This window comes from Macrotis lagotis, chromosome 7 (genome assembly GCF_037893015.1).
Source record: "Macrotis lagotis isolate mMagLag1 chromosome 7, bilby.v1.9.chrom.fasta, whole genome shotgun sequence".
Lineage (NCBI taxonomy): Eukaryota > Metazoa > Chordata > Mammalia > Peramelemorphia > Peramelidae > Macrotis > Macrotis lagotis.
In genome coordinates this window covers 22,158,279-22,170,355 of record NC_133664.1, presented here as the reverse complement: position 1 = coordinate 22,170,355, position 12,077 = coordinate 22,158,279, and the positions used below count along the sequence as shown (strand labels likewise).

The 12,077-nt window shown below is 42.3% G+C and overlaps 1 protein-coding gene across 1 annotated transcript in view; it reads right to left on the bottom strand.

Annotated features, from left to right (window-relative positions):
• The window catches only part of OSBPL10 (oxysterol binding protein like 10), a 231,883-nt gene that overhangs the window by 22,437 nt on the left and 197,369 nt on the right, over positions 1 to 12,077 (bottom strand). Inside the window, exon 9 of the mRNA XM_074195628.1 lies at positions 8,890 to 9,030. Within this exon, the coding sequence (XP_074051729.1) occupies positions 8,890 to 9,030 (141 nt within the window). The remainder of the gene's footprint in view (positions 1 to 8,889; positions 9,031 to 12,077) is intronic.

Here is a 12,077-nt window from a genome sequence, read left to right as displayed (position 1 = left end):
GATGTCAACCCCCTCACCTTGTGGAAGAGGAAACAAAGATCCAGGCATCAAGTAAAACATCCAGGGTCAGAGAAGTATCTGAGGCAGAATTTGAACCCAGATCCTCTGCATTCTCTTTCCTTGCTTTTCCTATGACTCCATAGTGTCTCTGTCTACTACTTTCCTTCTCCTGTCAAAGCAATCCCCTCTCCCCCCCATAACCATTTCTCTGAACACACCAGCTTCTCTTGTCCCCGCCCTCCCCAAGCCTCTATTATTCATAGCTTTGAAGACAGGGAAAAAAACCTCAGCATTAAGGAAGTGTCTGGTCTGCTCTGTCTGAATGTCCATTGCAAGCAGGAAAATGTCGCCACATCAAAACATTGATATTTCTCAAGAGGTTCAGAGAATGAAGCCTGAGCTGTGTGACCCACCTGGGGAGCTTTAGGTTGGCAGCATATCCCCAGGGAGTGGGGGGTGTAGTTGGCAGGGATGTCACTGGAGTTCATTCCATCGATGTAGCCACTCAGAGACACAAACCCAAGGGACAGTCTTGCCCCTGAGAAGCTTCCATCCCACCTATCCATAGTTACAAAAACTCCAAGGGGAAGAGGTGGGATTTCATAAGTTTTATCTTTTTTCCCCTCAACTAGTCGAACTCTGCTAGTGACCATGTCAGATGATGTCATGTGCCAACAATAACAAAACTATGAATGAATGAATGAATGAAGTGAATGACTGGGTACTCATCCTAGATTATCAGGGACTTTATATCTTAAGCCTCATGACCTTCAACATTTATCAAAATAGAAATCAAACGTTTCAAGGCAAGAGTTGTGATGGCTCATTGGAGGAATCAGAAACTTCCTCTCTTCTCCTGCTAAGGTTCCATTGCAACCACAACATTCATATCAAACTCAGCCTTGTTTTTAAAAACCTCTCTCCCCATCTTAGGGCAATTCTCTTCCCCTGGTAGCTGCCAGCTGATCCATGTAAGGAAGGGTATTATTACATATGGTGCTGATTGAACATATGGCATCTCTCCTCAACACTTAAGAGTGTGTGACATGCAGTAAGTACTCAATAAATTGACCTGACTTTATCCATACTGGCATTTTTCTGAGTCTGGAGTCTGGCTCAGAACCATCAAGAGCTATAGGAGAAATTCTGGCCATCCACAAATTTAATGGTACCTTTGTTCTTCTTTTGCTAATGTATTTCTTGAGCCCTGAGGTCCCATCGCTAATGGGTTGTAGCTTCCTCTGGGGAGCATGAGGGGGAGCAGCCCCTATTAGAAGTAAGTCTAAAAAATCCACAAAACCAGCCACAGGGAGAATCAGACCCTTCCCGCTTTTACTTTCTCCAAACTTTGTCTCTTTGCTCTGGGAAAGAGAAAATGGTCAGGACTAATGGGTACTAGACCAATGGTCTTGGCTCTGGTCAGATCATCTATAGATCAGTAATCTGTGTTGGCTCCTGAGCTACATTTGAAGGTCACTAATAAGCTAGGGAAAATAGACTCAAAGATCCTTCGCCATAGATCTCACCTGATTTCCCCATTAGTCACTGCTCTAGAACCTCTTGAAAATGGGAAAAAACCCAATGAAACCACCAATACAGAGCAGAGAAGGAATGGATGCTGCAACCCCACAGGTTGATGGGACTCTGAAGGCAGCTAGGGGCCCCCTAACCTGAAAGGTCCAAGACTTGACTATGGACAGAACCCTGCTGCCCTCTTCCTCCAGACCATCCAAGACCTCAGCTGGGGGAAAAAAAAGTGCCCTTCAATACACCTCCTTAGAATAAATAAATTTTGCATATGGATTTTCCATAATCATGCACAGAGGGATATTAAGCCCAAATCCCTGGCTTTATAGATGATTATTCAGATAAAAGAGTGTCAAGTCTCTTCTTTATATTATAATACTCTCTAACAAATCCTTATTAATCAGTGATTAGCCTTAGATTTTTCTTCACTTTACAGCCTATGGGAGAAAGGGGAAAAGATCTGAAGTCAGAGGATGTTAGCTCCAATCTCAGTCTGGCTACTTCTTCATTTTTTCATCTACAAAATAAGGGGAATTGAATTGGATGATCTCAAAGATCCCTTCAGTTTTTAACTTTTTTTCCTAAGTTCCAATGTGACCCATCAACCTACTGAAGAAGCTGTACCTTGGTCAGTCCTAGAGCCAGGGTCAGGGCCAGTAGAAGCTTTTGTGAGCCCCTTCCAACCCTTTCCTTTGGTCTTTTGAAACAGCCCATCATCAGTCACTCAGTCACTGTCCCAATGCTCTCCAAGGCCTCCTCTTCCCATCCAACTTCCTTACCACCTTTCAAACATTCACCCTACTACTCAGTTCTAAAAGTACTTTGGAAATGTTTGCTCTCATGATGGTGATGATTCTGCAGCTTGCGGTCACCTGAGGGAGTTCCCTGATGCTCTAAGTTATTAAAGGGTTCACAAAATCTAATATTTGTTTCCATTTCAGGGAGACAATCTGACCTCATTTTTTTAGCATACATTGATTTATTTATAAACCCAAAGAATCCAAGGGGACCCTCAGACATCATCCAGCCCAACCCACTCCCCTCCCAAATTTTCAGTTCTTTGTTTACATTTGTTATTTTTCTTTTTTCCCTTTTTTAAGACAATAGGGTTTAGTGACTTGTCCAAGGTCACACAGCTAGGTAATAAAATGTGAGGTTGGATTTGAACTTAGTTCCTCCTGACTCCAAGGCCGGTGCTCTATCCATGCCACCTAGCTGCCCCTAATGTCTCAATTCTTTCATAAGGTTCACTGTCAGCTATTTACAATGATGCAAGTAGGGAATCATGATACAAATCAAGAATAATAGCAGTAATCATTGCAGCACTTGGCTGGAAAGCAATCTGACTTTTGCGACAATGCTGGGAGGCAGGTGCTGTTTATCCGATTTTATGGCTGACAAAACTGAGACAGATAGAGATCAAATGGCTTGTCCAGAGTCACACAGTTGATCTATTCTGTGCCATCTGACCTAACCCTTCTGACTGCCATCAAATTACAGTAGGATGAATGCGTATGAGAACAAAATGCTTTGAGATCAGATGACAGGGAGAACAGGGCAGATACCACAGAAAGTGCCAAGTGACCCTGTTTCACTCAATAATCAATACATACTGTATACAATAATCAACACCTAGACTGTACCAGGAGCTGGGCAAGGGGCCCTGGACTCAAATCCAGAAAGTCCAATGGACTTATCCTCAAGAAGTTGCTTCAGGGATGGAGCGTGGGACATGATGAGAGAGCTCCGAATCTGAGGGGAGTTGGGGGGGTGGCAGTCCACCTCCAGCCCTTAACTGTGTAACTGTGGACACATATGACCCTGGAGGCCTCTCAGACTCAAATTCTCCATCTGTAAAATAGGATCATGATTATAGGGTTTACTTCAGAGGGTTTCTCTTGGAACAGAAAGTGATCATGAATAGTGCTTTGGAAATCTTAAGAGCCTACTAGAAACATAGGCTAGCTGCATTTACCCAAGATCGCCATCCTCTGAAGCAGAACACAACTCATCTTTCTTCCATGGACCAGCCCCTCAAATCTCTGAAGACATCCTTGGGGTTCTCCTTCTAGTTCCTCAAGAGAAGGAAAATCTCAGGGTAAGAGGAATTAACTCCTTTCCTTCCTTCCATCTTCTCTCTTTCCCTCTTTTTTCAATTTAATTTCTGTAAAACTGCTTTTTCTGACCCCTTAAAGAGGTTTTCTGTGGCTTTACTATTACTTTTATCTTTCTTTTCTTATGGATTAAGTCACTTCATTATATGTTTCCTGGGCATCAGGATATGGAGCACCAGCATCAGTGTGGGAAAGTGGGCACCAATTGGACTTTCTGCCAGATCAATTTTATCGGGCCATCCATAATGCTGGCCCCTTTTCCCCCATTAAAATAATTAACAGAATCAACTTTGGCTTTTCCAGAGAAAATGAAAGAGGGCTTTTCCAGAGATCCAACAAGCAGCAAATTAACTCCAAAACTGCATCAATCAACCAGAGGGTCAATCGCTCATTTCCAGTTGCTTCCTTAAAGATCAATAGTGAGCTGCCCAGCAGGATCAGCAATGGTGGGATGGGAAGGAGGGGTCCTGCTGACAGCCATTTATATCTAGTTATGAGGGTCAAATACATCTGGAACATTTAAAAATTAATGCTTGAAGGTTTGCAAAGCAATTTTTATATCAGCTAATTTGCTCCTCAACAATGTCCCTGTGAGGTGGGTACTCTTATGCTTCATTTAAGAAGGTGGCTAGAATGCAATGGTTAGAACTCTGAGCTCATTTGCTCCTCAACAATGTCCCTGTGAGGTGGGTACTCTTATGCTTCATTTAAGAAGGTGGCTAGAATGCAATGGTTAGAACTCTGATACTGGAGACTGGAAGACTTGAGTTCAAATATGATCTCAGACTCTTAAAAGCTGTGTGATCACCGTTATCTTATTATGTAATTTTGCTATCTCTTATACTTTATTTTTTCCTTAAGGATATGATTTCTCTCTCATCACATTCAACTTAGATCAATGTATAACATGGAACCAATGTAAAGACTAACAGAGTGCCTTCTGTGAGGGGTTGGGGGGAGGGGAGCAAAAATAGGGGTAAATTTGTAAAACTCAAAATAAATAAAATCTTTCTTAAAAAAAGTTATGTGATCTTGGGCAAGTCATTTAACCATCTGCCTCAGTTTCCTCAACTGTAAATTTCCCAGGGTTATTAGGGGATCAAATAAGATAATATTTGTAAAGTACTTGGCAAAGTGCCTAAATATAGTAAGTACAGCATAAATGTTAGTCATTATTATTTAATTATTATTATTATTACTATTATTACTATTATTTTAAAGATAAAGAAGCTAAGGCTGAAGACAGTTATATGACTTGTCCACAGCTACTAAGTGTCTGAGGCAGGATTCAAACTCAGGTCTTCCTGACTCCAAATCTAGCCACTATATTACAAATCTTTCCTCTGCCCAAGACATCATAGTTTTGAGCAAATGTGCATCACACAGCTATCTCTGCATCACCGCTACCTGGAAACCACACGTAGAAATCCAAACTTATCCAAGGCTATCTGGCCCACAGTAGGTGCTTAATGTTTATTGATTAGCACTGAATTGGGGGGAGGGTCCCATTACAGAACCACAATCTCAAGAGTAGAAAGTCCCTTGGGGCCACCTTGCCTAGGCCTGAGCCTAGCTTCTGCTGGCAGACCTCCAATGAGGGCCCCCGATTTGCCCAAGGTCCAATTCATTCTGAAGCTCTCACATGGTACATTCCTCTTTCTATGGGGCTTTTAAGGGGCCACTTTCCTCCCTACTCCCATCATCCCATTCCTTATCCTTGGGGATGAAGCTAGGCCCCTCTTTTGTGGGACAGCCCTTCAGCCTTCCAGACTAATTTCATGTTCTCTTTTCCATCTTCTTCCGGCTTAGTACTCCCAGGTCTTCAACAATCCTCCCAGGGCATGATCTCACCCTCCTCACCATCCCCTTGAGATAGACTCACGGTTGTAGAAGGGAGCTTCCCCTCCAAGGCCTGGGTCCTGGATGCCTCACCATGACCAGGACTGCCATCCATGGAACACATTCAACCTTTTGAGGTAGCCAGCTCCCTTTCTGGACCCTTCATTTGGAAGAAAGCTCCTTATAAGACTTGAAAGGGATTTGCCTATAGCCCATTCACTGGTTTCTGTTCTGCCTTCAAATAAATCTTGTGTCAGAGCAATGGGGTATCCTGAAAAATGCACTGACTCCAGACTTAGAAAAGTGTAAAGTCTTGGTGAAATCCTGTCTCAGATGCTCCCAATGTTGGAAGAGGGTCTTAGTTTTCTCACATGCCAAATAAAGGGTTTGGCCCATGTTCCACATACACAGAATGGGCATGCAGCCAAACTCTTAAAGACCATCTGATCATGCCCAGGTCATCACAGGACCCTGTTGTCTTCAAGGGTGTTTGCCTCAGTTGCCTATCATCTCCAGACTTGGGATTCAGTCACACTTCTGTTAACTATCCTATGTTTCTCCTCACACATACCTCCTTGAGCCTAGCTGGCCCATCTCTTTCTAGTATATTAATTAATTCAACCAATTAAACACAGTTAAGCCAACATTATTGTTCCTGGAAAGGGCATCAATTCACCAATGGCTCCCTGTCCCATCTCTGGAAATGTTCAAATCATTTTCAATCCATCTCCAACTCTCAAGAGCTGTTGTTGGGACAGAAGCTTCCACAGTCAAGACAACCTTTGTCTCTAATTAGGCTGCTCCCTCCCAACTTAAGTCATGTACTTGCTAACAGTAGATGCATAATAAATGACATGCCATTTCATTATGAATAAATGCTTCTGGTCGCTGGTCTTTTGTATTCTCTCTCTCAGGCATGGAAGTCTTTGCAAACCTGCAGCCCATGTATACTTCATTCTAGTCCCAGAGATAGTGACTATATCCTGTCCTTCCATTCTAGGTGCCAGCACATCTGTATCTGGGGTGGGGAGCAAGGCAAGGTTCTGGGGATCTGTTTCATGAAGAGTAGAAAAACTTTTCTGAACACTCCTGCAGTTTATTTAGCAACTCTGTTCCTGGGTCTCCGCCCAAGGCCTCAAACTATTGAGAGATAGACTGGCCCACAAAGAAAAGGGAAAAACAAAGAATTAAGATTTTTTTTTATTCAGTCTCCTCCCCTCAAAAAAAATCCATAAATGCATCAATTTGTTTTGGGAAGAAGCACCCTGCTATTTGGACCATTAGTCACATGGAAGATTTATAAATCAACTGACACCCTAAAACTCATTCTCAAGAACATCCCTCCCCAGAGGCCAAAGATTCTGATTGAGGAGAAACTCTTGGGGGGCTTCTCAGCCAGGCAATTTAAACATTTCAGCCCTCAGAGAATTCAGTCAAGAAACATGTCCAGGGAAAGGCAGGGACTTCTCCCTTAAAACATACAGGTGAAAAAATAAACATGCTTTGTGTGTGTGTGTGTATATATATATAAAACCTATATGAATGTGACCAGGGTTCAAGCCTATTTGCAGAAGTTGGTTCAAGACTTAAGAGCCAGATGGATGACAGATGTCTCTTCTCCCAAACTCATCAAAATATTGAATATTTATGTCCATCAAGGAAAAGAATCTTGTGCAAGCAGACTGGGTCCTGGTTCATACATGCACACACATACATGCATGTGTATGTTTATGTTTGGCAATATAGATATGTATGAATACATGCATATGTTTATATATATAGAATTATCTATGTTTTCATAATGTATAGATATCTATATGTATGATGTGCATGTGTATGCCTACATTTGTGTATTTATCTCTATGTCTACATCTCTGTCCACATCTATATTTCTATGTCTCTGTGTCTGTCAATATTTCTCTGTCTCTATGTCTCTATCTGACTATATCTGTCTACATCTGTCTTCACGTGTCTAGATTGGTCTATCTATGTCTCTTTGTCTGCATCTGTCTCTATGTCTACACCTGTCTACATCTCTATGTCTTTATTTGTCTCAATATCTATGTCTTTCTAGATCTCTTAGGTCTTGGTCTACATCTGTCTACATCTCCTTACATCTCTATGTCTACATCTCTGTCTGCATCTGTCCTATATCTATCTCTATGTCTCTATATTTTGTCTGTCTATATCTCTGCCTGTCTCTGTCTTTATGTCAATGTCTATGTCCATGTTTGTCTCTATTTCATCTATTTCTATCTATCCCCCCAAAACACACATACACACATGCAGGACCTAAGAGTATATTGCTTGTTCCTACAGAATATAAAAGCATTTGGCGGGGGGGGTCCTTTACCCACATCCAAATCTTACATTTAATAGGATATCAACTTTGGAATCCAAGGATCTGGGTTCAAATCTTAGCCCTGCCACTTGGGCAAGCCACTTAACTTTTGTTTGCCTCAGTTCCTTTCCTCATCTGTAAGATAGAAACAATAATGGCACCTGCCTCACAGGGTGGTTGTGAGGATAAAATGAGAAGGTGTTGGTAGAAGCACTTCATCCATTGTTGGGCTTTGCCGATCCTTCTTCCTTGCCCCTTTCCCATTCCCCCCCCTCTCCCCCATGCCATGCTACCACTAGACTGCTGAAGCCTGGTCATCCCCCATCCTCTTCCAAGTCTCAGGAAGCCCAGGATGGCTTTGAGCTGTTGGTCGACTCATAAACACTTATGTTTACAAGGCTCTGAGTTCACTTTGGGGACACCAAAGACACATAAGGTGTAGATGGTGTCCACCCTGAAGGCACTAGTCAGGAGAAAGCAGACAAATGATAAAGGTAATCAACAATGCAAGATAATAGGCAAAAGGCTGTTGGTGGGATTGGAGAATGGGAGTCCCAGAAAGTTGGAGGAGAGGAACAATGGGGGGAGGGAATCCCTTAGGGCTAATACAGACTGGGAATGCTTTCTATGGGAGATGGGAAATTGAAGAATGAGCAGTGTGTAGACAGGGAAAGACATTCCATGCAGGAGGAAAAAAAGCCAAGATACAAGAGAAGTAGGAGGTGTGTTGGACTGGAACACAGGCCTCAGAATGATGAACCCCCCATTTAATGAATGAGAAAACTGAGCCCCAAAGAAAGGAAGTGATTTAACCAGCTGAGCTGAGACTGGTCAAGTCTCAACTCCCAAATGAGAATCCAACCTTTCAACAAACACACTTGTAGCCTCCTGAGCCACAGCATCCTACCTAGCACTTCCTTTGCTTGGGGCCTCAGCCCTTGAGTGATGAAACCCCTTCTAAAGGAGATAAGACGCTCTGGTGTGCTTTCCCAGGCCCACCCTCCACTGCCAGAGTGGTCAACACCAGAAAGGAAGCCTGTGCTGGGAGCCTGGGGATGGTGTACGTACTTTGGTGAGGTCCATTCCAAATTTGAGCTGTGAAATTAGGTGAAGGATAACACTGTGGTCCTCCGATGAACTTGATTCTTCCTCCTCATTTTCCTCGTTATCAGTTTCCTCTTCATCTTTTTTAAGTTCTTGCGAAGTTCTCTGGAACAAAAAAATCAACAAATTCTCCCGTCTGGACAAGGAGCAGAGTGAAAACATGATTTATGTTCCTGCAGGCTGAACCAAGATGGTAGACGAGAGGGCAGGGCATTCCCCATGGGGAGGCAAACCACATCCATCACTAACTGGTCATTCAGTAAGCATGGCAACATTAAGAGAGAACACTTCGTGTGATGAGATCCTTTTGAATGAAGGGTCACTTGGAAAGCATTTCTGGGTAATAATCTAAATGTCCTGGACAGGCATGAGAAACTTACCATCACCTATAGCACCTCATTCAGGGGAAGAGACCTACCAATGGCTGGAGCATTTCTATGATAATCACAGCAGCATAGCACAGTGGAATCAGGAGGATCTGAGTTCAAATCCAGCTTCAGACACTTGATAATTACTGGGTGACCTTGGGCAAGTCAATTAACCTCATTGCCTTGCAAAAATCAAAAGAAATGGGTCACTAAAGCATGCAAGGGGATCCTGGGAGGCATCATATTGACTTAGAAAATTACCCATTAACAAACATTATAGTCTATTGTATTTTGGGAGACAGTTAAGTGGTGCAATGGATAGAGACTGGACCTGGAGTCAGAAAGACCTGAGATCAAATGCAGCCTCAAACTTTACTAGCTGTGTGATGCTGGACAACTCACCTCACCCTGTTTGCCTCAGTTTCCTCATCTGTCAAATAAGCTGGAGAAGGAAATAGTAAACTGTTCCAGTATTTTTGCCAAGAAAACCCCAAATGAGGTCATGAAGAATCAGACATGAATGGATGACAATGACAAATTATATTTTTTTATTTTGGTGAATATTTGCCAATTACATCTTAATCTGGTTCTATCCCTTGGAAGTATTGGAAATGGATGGGGGAAGGGCAACATGGCCAGCCTACCATCAAGCGTTTGACATCTCTGATAAAGGTGAATTAGAAATAAGTGCAAATGACTCAAATACAATCTAGGATGTTAAATTTGAAGAAGTCCTGGGAGAAGATACTAAGTGTAAAGGAGAAGTCAAAATGAGAGATCCTAGGGACTTTGAGGGCAGAGGGGTGTACAGGGAGCCTTCTCCAAGTGTGAGCTCAGTGTCCATAGAAGTCCCCATCCAAGCTCAGAGCTACTGAGGAGACAGTTTGATACTTCTGCAAAAATGTGTGCAAAATAAATTACAGACAACCACAGGCTGCCAACACACCAGATTTTATTGGAGTCATTTCATCAACAGACAGTTTTCCAACAAAGATCTTTTTGAAACCATTTGAGATACCTGTGACTATTCATACTTAGAGCTAAAGGACAGAGAAACCCTAACACAATGCTTACCTTGGAACCCTGTATTTGGAAACTTAATAGAGGTGATCTGTTTCTTCCTCGGTTCAAGCTTCATTTCCCCCATACAAAACCCCCAAGCTTAATTTACTTCTACCATTTACAATTTGGTTATATAGTGGCCAGAACAGTCATGTGTCTTAAGAGCAGACTTCAACAAGGATTTATTACACATTTAGTAGCTGGGAAATACAGAGCTGAGCACCTACCTTTGAGAGAGCTTATAATCTATGGGGAGGCTTGAAGGGAGGGAAGAGAGGGACTTGGAACAAATACACAGCTAAGTAGGATATGAGGGGGAAGGGGAGGGATGGCAGCCAAGTGGAGCTTAGATAAAGTGATCGAAAAAAGACTGGAGGAGAAGGCAACCCTTCAAAGCCAGGCTCCTCACCGTAAGGTCCAGCTCTAAGACTAATCAACTTTCTGATCCTCACACCCAGATCATCCTATAGACTAGGGATGAGGAACCTTTTTTTTCTGCCAAGAGCCATTTGCATATTTAGAACATCATTCATAGACCATACAAAATTATTAGCTTAAAAATTAGCCTGCTATATTTGGTCAAACATTTAATTACTTCACCCCTAAAAAGCTCCTAGATTTATTGAATTTTGAGTCCCACCTGAGAATTTTGAGACAGCGCCACATCAATTGATTTCTCGGGCCGCCTTCGGCCCTTGTAGCAGGCGTTCCCCGTGCCTGCTATAGACCCACGGAAAGGAGAAAGATCATCCGACCTGGAGAGAGAGGATCCGGGCTTGGATCTCTGATCTGCTTTTTATTTACCTGCGCATCTTTGAGCAAAATGCATCACTTCATGGGGCCTCAGTTTCCTCCTCTGTAAAATGAGGAGGTTGGACTGGACAGTCTCTAAGGGCCCTTCCAGAACTGGATCCTATGATTCCATCTGAAAACAATTGAGGGAAGTTTTCTTTAGTAGATTCATAGAATCATAGGCACGAAAGCTGTGAGAGACCTTAGGGAGAGCATTTATTTTACAGATTAGGAACAGGAGTCCCACAGACTCTGTAAAATAATGAAAGATTTGGACCCAAGTCTTCTGACTCCAGAGCCAATTTTCTTTCTAGTATACCATAGTCCAGAGATCTAGCAGCACTTATACAAATCCCAGTCCACTAGAGATAGTAAACAGAACTCTTGAATAATGTTGAATTTTAACAATGAGGAGCTCAAAGAAGGAAGAGAGGTAGGAGACTTCAATCAGTTCAATCTCTAGAGGAGCTCTGAGATCCCTGATATCACAATATTAGTCTTACTAAAAAGCACTTTCTGAATTGAATGAATACAGTTAGGGTTCTATTCAAAATTTCCAGGCTCCTATCCTCTAACTCGATTTCTTTTTCCATTTGCTGTCCTTATTCTCTATTCCCAGCAGCAAATCTAACTTCAGAAGAATTTAAAGGAAGAGACTGATATTCATTTCCTAAGGATCTATGATCTTCCTTCCTAGAGGATCTAGAGACCAAGAAGCATCAAAGGAAATATGACCTAACTGAAGTCTCCCTTGGTCCAACCATCTCCACAACTCTTTTCCCTTTCTTAGTCAATTGTTTGAAGAAAAGTCATCTACATTCACTACCTCCATTTTCTTTATTCTCACTCCTCTAAACTTGGAGAAAGTTCTTTCCTTATCTCTACTTCTGAAAAAAATGTGTTCTTAAAAAAAGAGATATCAAGTTTTTG